This window comes from Corvus cornix, chromosome 3 (genome assembly GCF_000738735.6).
Source record: "Corvus cornix cornix isolate S_Up_H32 chromosome 3, ASM73873v5, whole genome shotgun sequence".
Classification (NCBI taxonomy): domain Eukaryota; kingdom Metazoa; phylum Chordata; class Aves; order Passeriformes; family Corvidae; genus Corvus; species Corvus cornix.
Genome location: NC_047056.1, coordinates 5,618,616 through 5,639,299, shown reverse-complemented (window position 1 = coordinate 5,639,299; position 20,684 = coordinate 5,618,616). Strand labels below are relative to the sequence as shown.

Below are 20,684 nucleotides of genomic sequence, written 5' to 3'. Positions count from 1 at the left end.
GACAGCTTGTGCTGCCTCAGGTAGGTTTGTCACACAGCAACCTCGGGAACCCTCCTTCCTGCTGCTATTTAGAAACATGTTTGGTGTCAGCCACACTAATGCCAATAGTAAACGTCCCACGTTTATTGTTAACAAAGGGGTTTTGAAAGCTTCCTTTTTTGGAGTTGGCTTGGAGAGAAGGAGAGATGGTTTGGTTTTTTTTCCCTTCTCACATTTTCTGTAGCCTTTCTACTCTAAGACAAACATTTTGTTTTCTGTAGAATGTCAGCTTGCCTGGCCAGAGTTCAGTGGGACAGAGCCATAGCTCCATCTGTTCCTTGCCACCTCTGTGCAGCTTTCTTCTGAAAGGAGAGAGAGGACAACAGAGCAATGGAAGGGAGCACAGGAAAAAGGGACTGTGTATTTTGTAGGCTCTCACTAAGTCAGTTCTCAGGCACATGCCAGCCAGCATCTTGCATACAATGAGAGACAGAAAAATACCTCTCAAAGATACTCCAGAAATGTTTGTCAACCTGGCTCACTCAGTTGTGTGCTGGGACTATTGCAGAGGTGCAGCAGTAAAAATACCAAACCAACCAGAGTAGCTAACCTGTTAAACTAAGCCCTTCCATGCATTTGAGATTATCCTCAGCTAATCAGCTGAAATTCTCATTGTGCTGTGTGGTATTAGGATGTGTAAATTCACTTGCATTTTATAGCCCGTCATATTTATCCGACAGGGGTCTTTAACAGATGCATAGCTGTAATATTTTCCAACACAAAGCTTATGAACAATGCTGTAAATAAACAGTGCCCCGATGCAAACGTACCAGGGAAGACTTTTAGTATTTGAGAAGAATGTTTCAGCAGTAGAGTGACTCCAAGGAAAATGCCTAGTGAAGCTACTTAGTGATCTAAGCTTCAGGTTTGACTATTAGAGTTGCTTAGACAGGGCACTAAGAGCACTCTTAGAGCCTCTTAGGTTAAGAGAATAAAAACGTAACTACTCTGCACAAGTTACGCCTCTTGCAGCGTAGCTGCTCTCACAAAAAGCAAGGAGCTTTTAAGCACTGGTGGTGTAAGAGGAGAGAAAGAACCCCTCAGGCAGGTGACAAGCCTCCTTCTGGCTGCACAGCCCTCGGCGTCTGGGCTCTTTGCAGCCACCCCAGGGAACGTTTGGGTTCCTCACTGCTGTTGGGAGCTCTGTGTAGAGCATGGCATTGCTCAGGCAGGCCTGTGTCAGGAAGCTGCTCCACTGCAGAGGACGTGGAGAAAGGGTGGAAGTTTCAGTGCTGACACACAGACCTGTTACCCACCAGCTTCTCGGAACTGCAAACGTCACCCAGGACTGCTGTTCCCAGTGTTTTCCAGCTGACTGATTAGCCACAGAGAAACCACCTCTTTCCAAAGGGAAGCTGCACCCATGGATGCAATTCTGATCTTTTATCTTTGTCACTTTGTTTCACATAACTCATTACATCACTTACCTGGTTTCCAGGTTCTTGCTACATCACTTACCTGGACACCAAACTTCTTCATTTCCAGTCTTAAAGCATCACAAAATTTTTCAATAGCTGCCTTGGTCATAGAATAAATGCCATTTCCCAGAGTAAAATAGGCAATGATGCTGGACATGAAAACAATACGTCCTGGAAAGAAAACAGTGCAAATAACATAACTTCATTCCCAGTCTTTAACATGGAATTGATTCATCTCAATCTTCTGAGCTGCTAATAATGTGGTGTTTAGCAGGAGGCTGTTCTACTGCACACTGTGCCAAAACTGGGCAGTGTCAGTGTGCAGTCCCAGCACAGAAGGGCACTCAGCTCTGTTAAGTGGAAAACTTCACACAAAAATCTTCCACCTAGTGACAGATGCTGGACTAGACAAAGTGTAACACATTCCCAGTGTCCTGCTTATTCCTTCTGAGCCTGAGATAGGATGAAAAAGATGGAAACAAAGCAGTGCCCTAAAGACTGAAAAATAGTAGCAAGAGACTGTGCTAGTAAGAGGAGAAGGACCACAGAGGAAAGGGGAGATGATTTTCCCTGAGGTGGATATATGTTACTAATACCATTTTTTTCTGTGCTAATGATGTCTCTGCACTGAGACCTGGCTTTATAACTGTGCATGTAAAGTCCAAGCCAGACTCTACAGTGATAAACTTCACCAAGGAAATGTGACTCTACAAAATGTGTGCATGTTTACACTACCTTAGAATGCTTTCCCTGATCTGTGCTGCTTGTTCCTCCTTTCTAACTCCTGCTGAGCGCAGGCATACCTTAAATAGCAAAGATTCCTCATTTGAGGCACAGGGCTGTGGTGCATTTTCATTGTTTCCTTGTAAACTTCTGTCACATAGTCCTACCATGGGGTAAGGAATGTGTGAGTGTGGATATACAAATACCAGAGGTGAGGGAGAAGATGGCCTTGTCCCTCACAACACAGAGAACACAGCTGCACTCCTGTTGCTGCCACAGGTGCAGATAATATCTGGGCCCCAGATCTCACCAAATGGAATAGGGTTGGGGGATATCAAAAGGTATCATGGGAATGCAGTGAAATCTGTCATTCTGAATTAGGTTCCCTGCCTTCCTACACAGCGTCCCAAATAAATCTTGTATACAGTAAGAGAAAAATAACTACCACCTTGCTGATCAAGATGCTCTATCAGCTGGCCTGGCCAGCTGGAAAAGATATGGGGAAATGTTGCTCCTCTCAGGGTAGGATGTTTAACTTCTAGGCTGGAGGGCATTACCTCCCTTTACAAGTATTAATAATTGTATTAATAATTTTGAAGTGTTTCTTGGAATATGTGCACATCCATGGCAGTATGCCATGGGTAGGGTGACCTCTGCCTCCTTTGCCCAGTAGCTGAGCGGTGTGGGGCACACACCCAGGATGTGGGACACCTCACTTAGCTTCTCTCTGTGTCTAAGGGAATTGAAACCCAGCTTCCCCAAGAGAATGCTCTAATGCCTGTAATTCAAGCTTTTCATTTGGAGAGGTCACTTGCTGCCCCCAAACACATAAGCTTTAGCTATCCTGATAGCTTTAGCTATCTCCCTGTTCCTGCAAGGAGACAGGAAATCTAGGATTCTTCCTAGAAGTGCCTTGGCCTCCTCTCCTACATAGATGGTACTTGAAAATGGAGCGCAGGAGTTAGTCAAGGAAACATTGACAGCCCTGAGTGAGACACGAAATGTTCCTTTGAGCTAAGGTGTGTGTGCAGCCATCCAGACCCAAACCTTCGAAAGGTCCATGCATGTGCTTAATATCACATGCACAATTAGTCCCTTTTGCTTCAAAGTAACCCTGTGCAATTCGTGGAGTCAGAGAAATGCCTCTGGTGGATCAGCATCACAGAGTTTCAGCAGTAAGTAGGGCATCACAGGGAGAAGAGATGTCTCCCTGTGTAAAGGCCACATAACACACTCACTGGATGCATACAATAGCACATTCTTCTGCAAAAACACATCCACCTTGCAGTATTTAAAGGTTTCTTTTTTCTTGTGTCAGAATATCATCAACCAAAGGTAGCCAAGCAGAAAGAAGCAGAACAGCCAAAAAAAAGGGACACTTTTATCTTACCAAGGGTTTGTGTAGCAGTGACACCTGGGCCTTCCAGATGAAACCTACCCCTTCCTGTGGCTTGATGCTGCACACAGAGCACAAATCCTCATCCTAAAGAGCCTACAGCCAGAACAAACAAGGAAAAGGGTATCTTCTTCCCCAAATACAGATGGAGACAGGTAGGGAACAAACTGCAAAGCACCCAAGACATGCTGCCATGCTGCAGAGAGCTATTAAACCATTCCTTCTCAGAAGGAAGGATAAAGCCCAGGCACAGGGAGGTCCATGCAAATGCGTTTATCCCTTTGGATACCCATGCACCACTACATACTTGAAGTTTCCTGCCCAAGGTCACAGAGGCTCCATAGAGCTGGAACTGGATAGCTGGATGTCTCTAATGTTCACCTCTGTAGGGTCATTCTTTCTCTCCTAATTGCCAAACAGTAGAATTGTAGAGCCTATATAATAAAATTAGGCCATTTACTGGATCTTTGTGTTTTCTGATTGTCATTGCTTTAAAAGGCTTGCCTGTGCTTAATAATCTACTGCAAACATTTTTCCTTTTTTTTGAATCAAACACTGGGAGAAATCCTTATTTATAAATACTTTTTTCTATGTACTGCAAAGACAGAATCTTTAAGGGTATTTCTTCTCCTTATGACTTCACCCTCTTCAGGATCAAGTTGCTCTTTCAGGCCACACAGAAGGAGGCTGTCATTTCAGTTCAATGAGAGACAATTAAAGCCTCTTTTATAGATGCTACATTACCCTGATTATAGTAAGCTAATTATTCTACAACTCTAAATAACAGTGGATTAGCATTACCCTTGTATTTCCTTAGAAGGGGAAGAAATGCCAGGGTTGTCCTGATGCTCCCAAGGAGATTCACATCTGCAAATTTTTCATATGTCTCCATAGGCAGCCACCCTGTCTCACCAAATGTTGATATTCCTGCATTGTTGACAAGCCCCCAGAAACCTATGGAAGAGAAATGACTCAGCAAGCATCTTTAACTGCAAAACAACCACTGTCAGATAACAAAGCAACACCATGATTCGGGCCCTGGAAGAAACTGTATAGCTGTGTTACATTTCTGTCTTTTCTACTTAAAAGTGCAGGCATGTTTTGTTTAATTAAGGAATGCCATTGTGGCCATAATCTGGACTAAATGGAATCCTAGAATGGTTTGGGTTGGAAAAGCCCTTAAAGACCATCCAGTTCTATCCGGCCCCTGCCCCCCCCTTGGGGAGGACACCTTTCCTATAAGTCTCAGTGCTATTTAATAATCGCTCACTCTATACTTGTCATAAGTTATTTATGAATAACATGATCTGGGAGACTACATCTTACTGCCAGTGTGGTGCACCATGATATTTTAATTACTTTAATCCCACTGTGTGCTATGACCAGCTTTGTGAAAATTATATTAAGCAGTCTAAAGGCTAAGGGGTACTATTTTCAAGGTGCCTGACTAATTTAAGAGCCTAAGTCTTGCATCCTTTTCCAAGATTTGAGCTCTGATTCATTCTGAAATCAGCCAGAATCAGATACATGGGTGCAACATTGGGTAAAGCAATCAAGCTAGGTAAGTGGCTACAGTATTTTATAAATTTTATACTTTTGAACAACTTTATTCCCCATGTAATGACAGATTTTGGTGCTAAAGAGCCTACCCCCTGACACACAGCAAGATTTCAGGGTTTGCAAGCAGAAATGTATTGGCAGCAAAGCTTGTTCTGTCAGAGCTCTGTGACAGGAAGCTGAAGCCCTTTAGCCCAAAGCCACAGCAGGTCTCATGTGAGCCCTGTGCAGTGCTAACAGCCTCAGCTGTGGGAATGCTATGTTGGAGTGAGGAGCGCTCGCAGGCTGGAGCTGACACGCCGCCTAAATGCTGATTAAGCCGTGCTGACTTGTTCCTGCCTGCACAGCATGTAACTGTGGCTGTACAGCAAAGCAGGGAGTGACACAGTGCTTTTGAAAACATTCCTGTTTCTGTCCTCCACTCCTGACTGACAGCATTTCTAGGGGGACCAGCAGCGTAACTAAGGAGTACCAGGGCAGCCTGACTGGCACTGAAACAGCTGAATTTGCAGCTTAGTTCTGCCAGCCTTGACAATTTTGCTTGTGCATTTCTTTTAAAGAATCCTTGTAGGTGTCCAAGGCAAATTTTGCCACGCCTTCTACAGGACCTCCAAGCCTGGGTTTCTGGGCAGAGCAGGTTTCAGTGCCACTCTTCGTCCCTCTGGACACAAGAGTTTGGGGCAGGGGTGATGCTGATCCAGCTGTAGCCTCCTGTACCTGTGGCAGCAGAGTTATTCTCAGGGGACATTTGACCACCCAAGTGAAGGCACAGCGGAAACCTTTGGGCTGAACCCTTTTCTCTGATCTTCTCTGACAAAACTACTGCAATAATTTCATGGTATCTTGGTCCTTCCAGAGCCCTGCCCAGAACTGCCAATATTAGATTTCATTCAAAACAATAGTTAAAGATGAAACAGAATATTTTTGGGATTAGTTTGTAAAGCAGGCCTCTGTGAGCTTTTCTAACATATATACACTACTTGTATTACCTAATGAAATTGGTCTTTCAACAGAGAAAGAAACTGATTTCTTTTAATGAACGTCTCATTTGCAGGGCAAACCGCTCAAAATCAGGAATTTACCACCCAGAACTTGGATAACTCTATCCTCCAAAGAGAATCAATCACTATTCAGCAGCCTGTCACATAGCAATCCTTGACACTGGACCTCTCTTACAACTTTGGTTGCAAACAGACTGCTGCCCTAGTAATGCAGCAGTTTCCTCTGGACTCACTTCTTTTCCATGGCCCCAAATGTCAGCAGACAGAGGAGAGGAAATAGACTTAAAAATTGGCCATTGAATTGGGCATCCTAGACTTCCTTCTTCGCCCTGCCACTGCCCTATTATTTTGTGTCTTTCCATCATTCTCTGGCTTTATTTCTCCATCTTAAAATGGAACCCAGCCCCATGGGACTTACCTCCCCATAAAATGCTTCCAGATCAATGGCTTAGAGAGCCTCTGTAGAAGCTAATTATCAATATTTTTGTACTTGCATGTGATGTGATCTGCAGGTGGGCTGAGTGGCTGCACACCCCGTGTGTTTCTGCTCAAGGCTGGAGGTTTCTGTACTCTGTTAATTTTACATAGCCTAGCTAACACAACCCAAACTAAAGGCTGGCATCACTGCAAAAGCTGTTTCCTGATCTTTTCAGCTTCACCTTTTCTCATTAAAAAAAAGTAATTTTGCTTCTGCCACTGCACCCTGTGCAGCACAGCAAGAACACTTGCTCCACACACCCCTGATTCCATCAGGCCTTCAGAAATACAGCCATTAATCTTTAGACAATTGATTTTCTTCCTCTTTCTCTAAACTGTGAAACACAAAATTTAGCCATTTGCCTCATGTGCTTCAAAGCCTCCAGGTGGCTGCTGGTGAGGCCAGCCTGTGTGTATCAACAGAGCTCACAGAATAATGGCTCCTTCCTTCTGTGCAGTGCCCAAATCAAAAGCCAAGAGGAGAATAATTGGCCTGAGTCAAACTGAAACAGACTTTTTAAAGAGAAGATTAAGTTAAACATAAAAACACTTTGCACCCGGTCAGCTCAAAACACTTTATTTGCCCTCAAGCAAAACATACTGTTTCTTAGAACATTTTGGCATTCTCAAATGGGAAATGTTCTGATATTTTCCAGAATGTTTCCTGACACTTTGTTTAGTTGAATCAATTCACAAAATTCTACCCCAATAACAAACAGTTCATTATTCCCTTATGCTACTTTCTCAGAATATTTCCTGCCTTCTGAGAAACAACTTGCCCAGCTCTGTATTCAGGGTACTTGAATCTGCTTTGGTCTTTCTTTCCTGAAATATTTGTGGTAAAAAAAAATGCCATCAATGTGCAGATAAAACATATTATAATTTTGCTTAGATAAATGCAGCTCAGGTAAACTAAGAAATACAGATGGAAATCCTGAAGGACAAGGCACAAGAATTGAACAGCTGAAGGAGAGTGATGCTGCATTTCCTCAGTGTCCATGCAGAGACACATTTGGAAAAAGCAGCTGATGTTTGGTGTGTCAGACTGTCAAAACAGAACTCAGTCCAAACACAGTTTATAAAGAGAGGTGTTAGACTATGCTACAGCAGGCAGGGAAAAAATAAACTGGAAAGCAGGACTGGATGTCACAGAGATTTTCACTGATCTGTGTTGGGAAAATGGATCCTGACGACAAAGATTAAAAGATACAGCCATGAATCTAAGAATCACTTTAGGAAACCTAACTTAAGATTAGTGAGGCTTTCTGGAGAACTGTAGCTCTCACATAAGCTCCCCAGTAATTTCTGCTTCACAATATTTTGACCAAAAGGCACGTATCCAAAGTCCTTATTTAGGCCCAAAAGATACCTGATATTTTTTCCAGAAACTCTTAAAATTCCTCTTCCTATTGAGGTCAATCCAGCTGAAGGTTTGCAAAACCTTTTGAAAGTCGGGTTGTTTCTGTGTTGGTGCCAACACTCAGGTAATATCTGAATTCTGCCACACTCTCTAAATTCCAACACATATTCTTGGGATCACTGATCTTTGGAGTTTCTCCTCTAAGCTTAAGCCCATGTGAAAATGACAGGCTCTTTCCTGACAGATTCCAGACCAATACTAAAGGAAACTAGCCAAAGGAAGAAAAGTGTGATTTACCTTATTCCTTTGGCTAGTTCCTTTGTATTTCCTTTGGATGAAGAGAGGGAACAACCCAATCTGTCTGTGGCAATGCAAGGTGGTAGCTGGCCAGATGAGACTCCTGAGTTATATTTACATCCATTTATGAGTCACCATCCTTTGCTTGGAATATTACGCTGAAATTGTCTTCACTGTAAGGATAATCTGTTTCCATAAGGAGTCTGGACTAAAATATTGTACCATGGGTGAATTCCATGAATAGAAAATCATAATTAAGTGTAAAAGAGTACTTAATAACATTTGAGTAGGAAGTGGGACTAAAACTAATATCCCTCCATTCCAGCTAGCTAATGTCACCCACTCACAACAGGCCAGAAAAGGAAGAGAAGTTCTGGTTTGAAACAGAAGAAAATCAGAAAAATTCTGAGGTTTGCTGTAGAGCCTAACAGAATTGCAAATCACTGCAATGCTCTGAAGTCCTGTTCTACTTCCTATTGGCTTTGGATTTCTACTCTTGCATAACAGAGAGAGAGAAGATAATGCAGAGCTTGGGCTACTTATGGTTACAGCATAAATTGAAGGTGTAGGGAGAACTGTATTTTATTCCTGATATTCTCATTTTATTCTCATATTTTACACATTTTTGTGTAAATTTTATACTGAATAGTCTACTTAAAGTAGAAAGTTTCTTTTGGTCTTTTGTAAGTCTACTTATCCTGGGCCCAGGAAAAAGGCAGATTAAGGTAACTTAAAAGACAGCATATCTGCTAGAAAGCCCTACTAGTCTGAGATGCACAGTCCATGGAAAGGATGATACTGTAATCATAAAGAATATTTAATCTTTACCAGGATTTACTCTGAACTATTTAAACACAGGCATGCAAAAACCAACCATCATTTAACTGCTTTCTCTTCATTTTGGTCCAGCTTCTGCGGTTTCATTTGGAATCCATGGCCTGTGCACACTTACCATTAGACCTGGGATTATTGAAGTGATTATTTTTGGAATGATACAGGAATGTTTTGGTGATCAGAATTTAGAAGTCCAGCACACCAATATGATGTATTTAAAATCTTTCATACCTGTGTGAAACTGATGATAGTTAAAATGGCAAAAAAAGAGGAAACAATCCCTAAGCAAGAACCTAGTGATTCTCAGGAATAGGTTCCTCTTCCCAGTTTCTATGGGGAATTGCTGAACAGAATTCTCCTGTTCCGAGGGAGGGAGAGGGAGAGACAGAGAGAGAACTGTCCCACAGTATTTACAAGCCAACAGTGACATAGAGAACACTGCCAGCAGCTGCTTACAAGATGGATGTTTTCACAGCATTTAAGCAAGGTAATGCGTGATCTGCTGTTACCTTTCAGCACAATCCACTGGATTCCTACACCAGCTTGAATTGTTTGTGCAAAAACCAAAAGCAGACTTTTTATCTGTCCAACACTTATTTACAACAGTCTACTGAACTCACCACCCACTCTTTGCTGTCCTCATTACAAATGTCTGAGCACTATTTGATTACCACTTTGGTCAGTCCTCTGCTTTAGGCCCTGGATGTTGCTGTCCATGATCCACCAGGGAAAATTTCCTAAGGTTTCATGCCTGAGGGTTCTTTAACTGGTGGGACATTGATGCACATGTTCCACTGCCTACCCTTTGGGTAGCAGGTAACATGTTCTGTGTAGTCACATACTTTTCTTATCTTTTAGGTACTTTCAGAACATAAAAGCAATTACAAATGGCTCAGAATTCTCTTTCCAAATGAAAAAGAATTTAATTAAAAACAATCTTTGGCCCTAATATGAAAAAATTACAATTCCTATCTTTAACAAATAAATTGGTTAATATGAGAGCTAACCTCCTGTTTAATCATAAAATTGGAAGTGTTTTTATAAAGGTAAAATACCAAAGAAAACAACATACTCTTTTCAGAGGTGCCAAGAATGAGCACTCCCACCGAAGTCTTTTGCTTATAGCCTACATAAGTAGAGTACTGTCACAGTTTCTTTACAACTGAGATAAAAATATTTGTGCCCCTCTATTTTAGAAATTACAAAGAAGACTTGTAGTTTTAGTCCATTAACATCAGACACTAAAATAACTCCTTTGCTCCTTCTTATTTAATAAAAGGATGAATACTTGATAAATGCGAGTTTCCCCAAATGGCCTGTGTGCTACCTGGATCTATAAAACTACTTTTTCTTTTCTGCCCTTGCAGAATGCCCTCAAAATTCTGCAGCAGCAGAGCTGTCCAGCCATGGAAAAAGGTTTCATAAGATATGTGCTCTGTGTGTGCGTGCCCAGCCCCATGTCCCAGGTGTGAGGGCCTGAGTGACAGCCCAGAACACCACTGTGCACTCGTTGTGTGCCTGCTGCATTTCACCCCAGCCGTGCTGAGTGTCTTCCCTGCCCCCTCCAGCAAGCCCTGGTGTCTGTATGGGCCTTGAATTGATCTGAAGGCACATCTGCAATCTGTGAGCAGCAAGGACAACCCACAACTTTAGTGCTGACTCTGGACTCCAGGGGCTACACAGCAGCATGAGCATGACCACTGCAGGACAGCATAAGCTGTCAGAATTACAGGATAAACCATGTGAAACCCAGTGTTTCCAGTGACCCGGTCCCCAAGGAGCCTTTAAGAGCTTCTGGGAGTCATTTGTGTTTGTTTGTAGGTTGAGGAAAAGCCTGAGAGGGAAAGGCTCTGCCTCTTAATAAGATAAGGTCAAGAGCAACCATAAATACACATACTTAGTGAGCAGTGTCTAGGCTTTTTCTTCCTTCACTTCTCATTCCACCCCCTTCCCAATGAGCTAATGAGCTAAGCAGGCAGAGGCCTTGCATTTCATTTTTGCTCTGTGTGCCTCATTCTTCACTTTTATTCCCTGCGTGTGCAGGAAGTGTTTGTCTGTGATTTGGAGGGAATCTCACTTCTGAGCCTGAGAAAATGTGCTCTGCACCAAGTATCCCCGAATTACAGTGGCTAATTCTCACCCTGCAGTCCCAGTGGGAAAGGAGGTAACTGTGGCCCCATCACCTGCACCGTGTCACACGTGCTGAAGGGATAACTCAGGATTTAGGTTGTCTGCAATTATTCTGAAGCTAAGTCTCTCCATTCCCCTGGGTGCACGGTCCCTGTAGGGTGCATAATTGACAGGTTTCCCTTTCAGTAACCTCTCCAGGGACTAGCTTGACAAACCTCAGGTGGTTCCAAGAAGCAGCTGCTTTGGTATGGCACGGCAGCTGCTCTGGCTGCATTTCTTGTACCTATTTCCTCTGTCACAAGTCATGCCCAGAAATGCATCACATCCCCGTCCTTCCAATGCCCGCACAGTTGTTCTGCGCTTTCTCTGCCGTTTCCTCCTATTGGGTACCTGCAGAGGGGCTCCAGGGAAGCCCCACTCGGGGAGTTCTTCTCCCGGTGGAAAGATGAAGCTCCCCCGTGGCGCACTGAGCAGCTCACCCGCTTTCCACTGTCGGCACCTTCGGACGGGCCCCAGTCCGTGTACGTACGAAGGGATTTTTAATAAAATACTGTTGATCATTACCAATAGCGGTAACTTCAATTAGCGCCCTCAGTGACGGTGCTCCCTATCCTCACGCTGTGACAGCCCAGCTGACCCTCTGAGGCAGATCCCTGCCAGCAGTTCCGGGCGAACCGAGCCGCCGTCCTGGCGACACCGTGTCCGCCGGTCCCTCCCGCCGCCAGCAGCCGAGCCCCCCGCGGCCGCCCCGCCCGCCCCGCCGGCCTCACCTCGCTCGGGCAGGTGGCTGAGCACCAGCTCCTTGGCGGCGCGCACGTCGCGGGCGCGGGTCACGTCGAGCGGCAGGACGCGCAGGCGGCCGGCGCCGCCCGCCTCTCGCTGCAGCCGCCGCGCCCCGTCCCCGCCGGGGCACAGGCAGCCGGCGAACACGGTGAAGCCGAGGCGGTGGAGGCGGAGCGCCAGCATGTGCCCGAAGCCGCTGTCACAGCCCGTGATGAGCACGGCCCGCCCGGCCGGCTCCAGCCGCGCAGCCCCGCGCCGACACAGCCGCGCCAGGGGCAGCAGCAGCAGCAGAAGGAGCAGGAGAGGGGCCGCTCCCCACATCCCGCCCGCCCCGCCACAGCCGCGCCGTCTGGGAGAGAGGGAGGGAGTGATGGAGGAATGGAAGCTCGCGGGCAGCGCCCTCCCAGCCCGGCATCTCCTCCCCAGAGCCGCGGCCGCCCGCAGGCACCGCCCACGCCCCGCGGGCGTACGGGGAGCCCGGGATCGCGCTTCGCTCGGTCCCCGGCCCTTCCGAGCGGCGGCATCCCGGTGAAGCCCGGGGCTCGGTAGGGGTTTCTCCCCACTAGGGTCTCCTCCCACTTTTCGTTTCAAAAAGAAAGCGCAGGCTGTAAGCATCGTGCCGTGGTCAGCTGGAGCTGCGCCGGCGAAAGGGAGCTGGGTTATGCCGAGATCCAGTAGTATGTACAGTTCAACTTCGCTGCTCAGCTGAGTTTACACCGTCCCGCCGCTACAGACTGGCCGCAGGGCACAAATGAAAGCAGCCATGAGCATTTCTAGGAGGGGATTTCTAAAACAGCTGCATTATTATGTTATAGTTGCTGTATCTTACATTATATATTACGTCGCAGTATTAAATTGATGTGGGTTTTTTATGGCCCAGGTCTATGACTGTTGTTATCTCAAGGGTGCCTACATTATCCCACGGTGAAGGAAAATGTCTGTTTCTTGTAGGTTAAAGTGACAGTTATACATTGCAGGAAAAAAGATCCCCAAGAGCTGCGATAATAGGAGAAACGTGATTAGGCAGTGTTTTCTCTGCCCTTTCTTTTATCTGAGCAACTCTCTGAGCAGCTATTGAAAGGGATACTGTGTCATATCTGCCTACTCTGAGTAAAATGAAATGATTGAAAGAACCAGATGCCTTTATTAATTGTGATTTAAAGTTGGCTTGTGAAGAATACAAAGGGGGCAGAGTCATTCATGGACGTATACAGAGCAGCAGAAGAAGCAGCAGGTCTTAACACACACAGGGAAGGTCCCAAATATTTGCCTGAAGTACATCCCTGTGGCTCTCCAGTCAGCCCTGTTCATATTTAGTGAACAACCTGTACCTGGTTGTGGCAGACGGGTTCCTGAACTGGTGCTGCCCTGCTGTCCAGGAGTCTCCAGAAATGATGTGGTCCCTGCAGTCAGCTGTGTTTTGTGTTTGCTTGGGGATACTAACATAGGGTTTTTCATTACATCCTAAGGAGAAAGGGAATAATCATTGTTTAATTTGCTTTTCCAGGGAGCAAGGCATTCCTGTGTTTTTACTCTCATTGGCTGCACATCTGCCTAGGTTTACTTTAGCTTTAAGTTGTTCAATACTCTCCCTCTCTTCTGCACTGCTCAGCTCTCCACAGGCATTACATAATAGGACTCAAAACCTCAAGTGGCTTGGGAAAGGAGGTTATGCTTTGCTGCTGGGAGACAAAGTAGGGTATGGAATGGTAAACCCCAAAGAAGATACACAGATATTTGTCCTCAGTAGGATTTATTTGATCATGTTCCATCACACTGGGGGATGCTGCCTTTTTTTAGCCTTCAAAAGATCACTCAGTCTTCTGAAACTACATGAGTCACAAAGCTTTGTCTTGACATTAACAAAATAATTATGCAACCCTCAAAATCATGAGAGCTGATAACAGCCTGTCCTCCAGCCAGTTTCCCTGTCTGGTTCCCTCTGGCATAAAAAGACAGGGAGGGATTCCAAATCCTCCTCTCCATACCTCCTACCCACCTCTCATCCATGTCTGCCAGTCTCTCCTCTCTCAGCTTTTATGGTCCATTAATAACACGAGGATCACAGGCAGTGACAAAACCATTCTCCTGAAGACTAAGAGGTGACCCAACTAACCTCTGAATTTTATGCTCTGTTCCAAAAAAACCTTCAAAAGATATTGAAAAGGTGGTACACAAATGTGACACACAGCCATCTGAGAACAGGAACAGTATGTTGTCAGAGCAACAGAGTCATTTAGGCTGAAAGTTATGGATTACACTGTGTCCTCCTTAGAAACAACTTCATGACGACCTCATCCAGGAAATGAGGCCACTTAGGTCTACAGTGCAGCCTATTTGCAGTGAAATTTATCTATTTGTTGGAATGCTTTTCCTCTGGTTTAAAGTATTCTGTTCCTAACTCAAATATGATAATGTGCATTTTGAATTTATGACTCAGCTTTTTCTAGTTTTTGAAGTCCTTCTCATCTTTAGAATTTATTTTAATTAAAAAATCATTAGTTTTTATCTCTATCTTAATCTGTTCTACCCCTTAGGCAATTCCAGCTAGTTGTGGTTCACCTGTAGCAAGTCTAAGCAAAGGCTTGGATCCTGAGGAAGTAGATGAGGAAATGGAAGACGCTTAGAGACTGACACTTGTGGGGATCTGGACAATTCTGCTCCCACAATATGCCCAGGGATCTTCCACTCTTCCTGAGAGAATTTCTGGGAATAGCAACCTGTGCCGTTTATACTTCAAAGCTTAAAGCTTTGTTCTATGTCACCCAGTAAATTTCACAGTGTGAAATACCAAGTTGCTCTGGAAATGCATCATAGTATCTTTTTTTGTTATTGTGTTGCCATGTTGTCCCTACCCTCAAAACACAAACAGCTTTTCTAAAGGACTGTCAGGTTTCTGTAAAGGACCAGGATAAAGGAGAACTGGGATGGGCTGTGCTCCTCCACAGCACCCCGGGACTTCCAGTTTGATTTCAGGGAAGACAGATCTCCTTTAACCTCCTTTAACTCCTGCTTAGTTCCTGAGCAGAGGATCAGTGGCTGTGAGTAGCAGAGCTTGCTGTGGGACATTTAAATAATATGCACAGATCTTTGTCCAGCATAGCTCCAGTAGAAATCAAGCTGCAAGGGAAGGGAGGAGGCAGTGTTGCTTTTCTCTGCTCTTAATCATTTTCTTACATTTTTCCCTATTCTTATATCTGCTCACCTCTTCTTATTTTACCCATTCTCTCGTTCCTGTTCCCTCAGCCCTCAGCCCTCTACCCCTCCTGGCAGTCTTATTGCGAACTGGAGCTGTCTCAAAATTTGCCATCTGCCATGCTCAGTGGTGCCCACTCTCAGCAGTGGGTAGGAGGAGTAATGATCTTTGATGTCTTTCTTACAGCCTCAACTCTCCAGCATCATGTGGAAGTCATTATTATTTTTGTGTTCTGAAGCAAAGATGAAACTCTGATGTCTTTTGACTGTGGAGCCATCCTTGGTTTCACATGAATCACTTTTGGCGCAGAGCGCCTCTTGGTCAAAGCTTCAGAAAAATGCCAAGAATGTGACAAGAGTGCCTCCTAAAAGCTCCAAACAACCAAGAAAACAATAAATACAGACCTCTTTTTTAAACAATCTTATGCTTTTGGAGCTTTCATGATTTCCAGTGAGCAGGATAAGGATTTCTGACCCCTAGGAGCTGGCTATATCACACAATTCACCACGAATGCGACTTCTCTTTGCCATCCATTGTGTCTTGTCAGCTGAGACCCCCAACCATTAGTGTTCCTCTTGCTATTGTACAGTAAATAGCATAGCAGGCTGCTGGGACCTTTTGATACTGGTGAAAATTATGCTTATCCAACAGAAAAAAAATCATAAAACTCATCTTGACCAGCCCATCCAGAAGTTCAGCAAAATAAGTTCCTACTTCTAATGCTAACACACAAATGACACTGCTTGCTGCAACTATCCAAAAGCTGACCTTGAATTTGCATCTTCAGGCATTTCAGGACTGGGAAAAGTAGCTTTCCAGGAAGAAAATCAAAATAGTGGGGTTTTGGTGCAGTTAATCAGCCAAAGACAGCCTGAATAGAAATGCTTGTAGTTTTTAGAGCTGGCAAGCTGTGCGTCCTACTTCGGGATTCAGCCGGAGAAGGCTCTGCCATGGTGTCAAAGGAAAGGAGCCAATGGGAGGCTGTCATTCCATGTAATTAGGCAGGAGCATGTGGGTTGTGCATGGGGAATATCAAGCCTTTGAAGCCTAAGCAGGATGTCTGGTTCTGTATAATGTGGTGAGCTGTATTAAAATCTTGCTGCATATTTTTAAAAACCCTGGACTCAGTTGACAAAACAGATTTAGGATACCACGTGTATTGCTCAGTGTGTCAAAAAAAGGGAGACATCTTCTATTTAAAAGTCAAGACAGGAATATCTCTACCCATGAAATATTTTCAACTACTTGTCACTGCATACAGTGTCCAGATTATTCCAGAGATTAAGTCTTCCGTTTGTCAGAAGTTATTTTACTAAGTCCCTAGGATTAAGTCCTTTTTGGCAGTACTGGAGTACTGGAGTACTGGAGTACTGGAGTAGTAGCAAAGAAAGAGAGAGAGATGGAAAGGAAATTCTCCTAGGAGCAGGAAAATTTGCCATCTTCTCTAACCTGGAGCGACTGATCCTTTTTCAACTGGAACACCCCTGGCTCAGGGACAGATGGTTCAGCTGAAGTATCCTCATGCACGGGCAGTGTGGCATGTGAAAGGACACCCTATACCTTCCAATTAATGCATTCCAGACACAAACAAAAAAATTAAACACTGTTGTATCTCATTTGTGACTTGTGAGACAAACGTGGGATGATTCTGACTTCCAAATGCTACTGCAAAATGATCCAAAGGAAATAAAAATGCTTGGACTGCTTCTCCACACAGACTAATACCCATCTCTATCATGGAAGGATTACCTCAACATAGCAAACTCAGAGCTTCAGCTGGAGGTGGAGGATAAGGATGAGGGGAGATCAAGTCTCCTTTTCTTCCTGGTGACCATGTTTGGAAAGTGCTGAAATCAAAATGGTCTCCTCCAACACATACTTTCACCTTAGATACACAGTGCAGACACAGATTCATCAGGTAAACTGTTTGAACCTGAGGATTACTGAAAAGGGGGCACAACATTAGGAAATCAGGATTTCTCTCTGGTTAAAAGTTAATTTTGTTTGAGAAACAGCATGTGTTTAAACACAGTGGCTCTTCCCAAAAGATGAAAAGCCCTTACACTGTCACATGTTGGGAAATTCCGGTGGTGTCAGAGTAGATACAAAATCAGTTCAATGATGATAAACTGATCCAGCATAAGCATTAGCCAATTTTAAAAGAAATTTACACAGGCCTTAAAAATCCCACTCCAAGTCTGCCCAGAATTAACTTTCAGGAATTCTGATTAATGCTGTAAAGTAAGTGCCTTAAAAAGCAGAGGACATATTCACATTGATTTGACTGCAGATTCTCACCATGCAAGAGATAAAAATGTGAAATCTGACTCATAAAAGGAGTTCCTACAGTGAATGAGGCAGCTTTTGAGTAAGAAGTGTGCCAATCTTGCTGTTTCTGACTAATATTCCACCGTGGCACCTATAGATTTGCCTGTTAGAGCTCTTATTTTTATGGAAAATCTATCCCACCAACCGTGTTAGAAGCTGAACAATTCTATCATCTCTACACTTCTACAACTTTCTCAAGCCAGGGACCCAAAGGGTTGCAGTTTCCTCGGATCATCAGAGCAGAGTATTGACAGTAATGAGTTCTTTGCACTTGGGAGTTGCTGTTTCCAGGAAAACGCCCGTGCCAGACGATGCCCACGAGGTGGCAGCCTGTGCGGGAGAAACCTGCAGGAAAAGAGGATGGCCCTGAAAACCTTCCACCTTCCCTGTGCAGGCAGAAGTGGCCTCTGCCCCGCAGCCCCGGGCAGCACCCTCTGCGCCGGGTTTAAGGATTCCGATAATGCCGAGTGTACGTGCCAGCCCTCACCTGCACCGCAGGATCCGATGGGCAGGAAGCGGGTGAGCCACACTGACAAGCAGGAAATACCGCAGAGAAACCAGGCAGGCTGGGATGATTTAGAGGAATAGCGGGAAAGTAACATCTCTGAAAATACAGTCTGGAGCGGGGTGCAATGAAAGAGACCTAGGAGGCAGATGGCCAAAAAATACTTCGTGCTGATGAGCAGCAAAAGAGCTCTGAGTTTGCAGTGCAATAAATACACATGAGCACAGGAGGGTGCTGCTCTTTCTCTGACTTGGCATAAAGCAGCATCTTTTCTCTCCGCTCTGTGGTGCCATCAGCTTACAGGCCTCAGAAGGGCTTGTGCTTGCTCATCCTGGACAGAGCCCGTGGTGATACAGCTGCTGAATAACCCCAGATCGCTGCATATTTCTAGAGTAAGGTGACATTCATGTGAAGGGCAGATTGTGCTTTGAGGTGATGACCAGCACAGCCAGGAGTCTGCTTGAAAAGCACCAGGTCTGTCATCCTGCAGAACGCTGGTAACAGGGGAAGGTGTGGATAATTTTACTGTCATCCCTCTCTAGCTAAGGGTGTAAATCAGAGACTGGGTGGTTCACATTCCTATTGGCCTCGTGTTCAAGGAGAGCCCAGAAGGTGGCACATCATTTGCTAGTTGGTCCAGGCTGCAGGAGCCAAGGCACCAATTTCTAGTGGAACTAGCTCTGTGGAAATCACTGTGCAATTTTGTACTATCATTTGCCTCTCCTTAGCAGTGTATCAGCTGGTAGTGAGGGCACAAGGATGGGTAAGGAAGTGCAGGAGAAGTGGTCCAAGAGAACAGATCAAATCAGAGACAAATGTGACAGAGAAGCCTGGTTTCCTTATGGACAAGTCTGAGTTGTCCTGTGTGCAGACCCTGTTGCCCCTCAAAAAAAAAAAAAAAAAAAAGGTAAAAGCCCACAGGATGGAAATACGTGAAGTTTTGCATTTTCTTAAATAGAAGTCAAATAGAATTTTTTAAAATAGAAGTTAAAAGTCAACTCCATTGTAGAGCTGGAGGGGTGCAAGAGGAGCCATATCATAGACAGCAGAGAGTAGGAGAAACAGAGATACTGAAATTTGCTGCTAAGCTCACTGATGCAATTTGAGACCCACAGAGGGTGACTCAAGAGCCAGCAGCTACCACTCACCCACCTGCACCTGGTTCCAAACCTCACCTACATTATGCAAAAGGAATTAATCAATAGGTCTGGTTTCCTCCTGGAAAGCCCACAGAAAAGAAAGCTTGGTTTCTCTGACACAGTTGAATTTCCAGCTGCGAGAAGCACGGTCCAGCCTGACATCTCTGACCGGCTGCAGGGGGTTACCTCCTTGGCCCTTCACTGGGACAGCACAGACCGCCAGTTTCTGGGTTCAAAGGGGGACTACATGGCTGGCAGGACCAGCTCTTTGAGGATAACAGGATGGAAATGTTATTGTTTAGGGCAGTTTCTAAGCCCTTTTCCCTGCCTCCTCATATAGTCCTACTTTTATGAGAACATACAGGACCCATTTTTGGGAAGCTGGTGTTTTCCTATACCCCTGAGCTGAGCAGTTTCCCTGACTGGATTTTTGCCTCCCCTAACAGTTGCATCACTGGTAAGAAATTGCAATTGCACCATTACAGGAATATGGGGGCTCGCTTTTCCAGCCCAGGCAGTGCACAGATCGTTTGGACTGGCACCTTCCCAAGCATAATGTTCTGAAATGTCACTCTGCTCCTGGGTGAAGCTTGGCTTCTTCCCAGCTTGTCTTCTCCTTTGGTTTGCAGCATCCGTGCATCTTGCCCTCATTTCTTGGCATGCAGATGCCCGAAGGTGTAGAAGACAGTGCTCTTGTTAATGCTGGGAAAGTGATAATAGATGTATTTTAAATCCTGAAGGGATTTTGCCAGGGTACTTCCTGCCATTGTGCAAATACCCACTTTTTGAATGGACCCCCAAATGTAAGGGAGATGCTTTGCAGCAGCACAGGGAATGTTCAAGGCCTCCTGACAGGGCTCCAGCTGCTCAGAGTCACTCTAAACTGGGTCATTTTTAATGCTTCTTACACGGGGCTCAAAGCAGAACTTTAAGCCTTTGGATTTGGAACTTTGGGTTTAAGGTTTTAATGATAAACATTGCATGTGGGTTTTGGCCATTCCCTTCCTCTGGTGGTGTTGCATTTCCTTTTTAATTTTGGCAGATTTTCAAAGGTGCCAGACAATCAGGGAACAGGAATTTGACTCAATTCACACAATGTGCCACAGAGCAGCCCAGTTCTGTCATGGCATTTCCACCTCAAACCAGCTTCCTTTCAAGCAGAGCCCACTGGTGTTGCTCTGGCAGTGCACAGGGATGACCACTGTTGTTTTTCAGACCAGTGAGAATCAAAGCCATTCCCAAAGCACGGGGAACGTTTGGAGGCTGAGTTCTTATCTAGGTTGCTAAAGAATATCCTGTTTCTGAAAGTCCTGTGTCACATGGAGGCTGGTAAATAATGAATTCCAGGATGCATAGCTAAGTGCTGGCATACAAAAGGAGCTCTATTTTGAGCACCAACTTCTCAGCCTGGCAGCAGCAGCAGCAGGACACAGTTTACCCAAATTTTCTCAGCTGTTTTCTTTTTCTTTAAGTTGATAATAGCTTTTCCTTTTCTGTCATT

At 44.8% G+C, this 20,684-nt stretch overlaps 1 protein-coding gene across 5 annotated transcripts in view; it reads right to left on the bottom strand.

Moving 5' to 3' along the window:
- LOC104691521 (D-beta-hydroxybutyrate dehydrogenase, mitochondrial-like) overlaps window positions 1–20,684 on the bottom strand; it is a 43,996-nt gene that overhangs the window by 2,250 nt on the left and 21,062 nt on the right. The window contains exons 3-6 of one of the 5 annotated variants that reach the window (XR_005604163.1): window positions 12,003–13,479; window positions 4,378–4,530; window positions 3,884–3,981; window positions 1,498–1,628 (exon numbers count right to left, since the gene is read on the bottom strand). Coding sequence is in view for 3 of the 5 variants with exons in the window: in XM_039568879.1 (XP_039424813.1) it covers window positions 1,498–1,628; window positions 4,378–4,530; window positions 12,003–12,336 (618 nt within the window). In the remaining 2 variants the exon portion in view is untranslated. Of the gene's footprint in view, window positions 1–1,497; window positions 1,629–3,570; window positions 3,673–3,883; window positions 4,011–4,377; window positions 4,531–12,002; window positions 13,480–20,684 lie in introns of those variants that run through there. The other 4 variants (XR_005604162.1, XM_039568879.1, XM_010403030.4 and 1 more) reach the window with 4 other exon arrangements.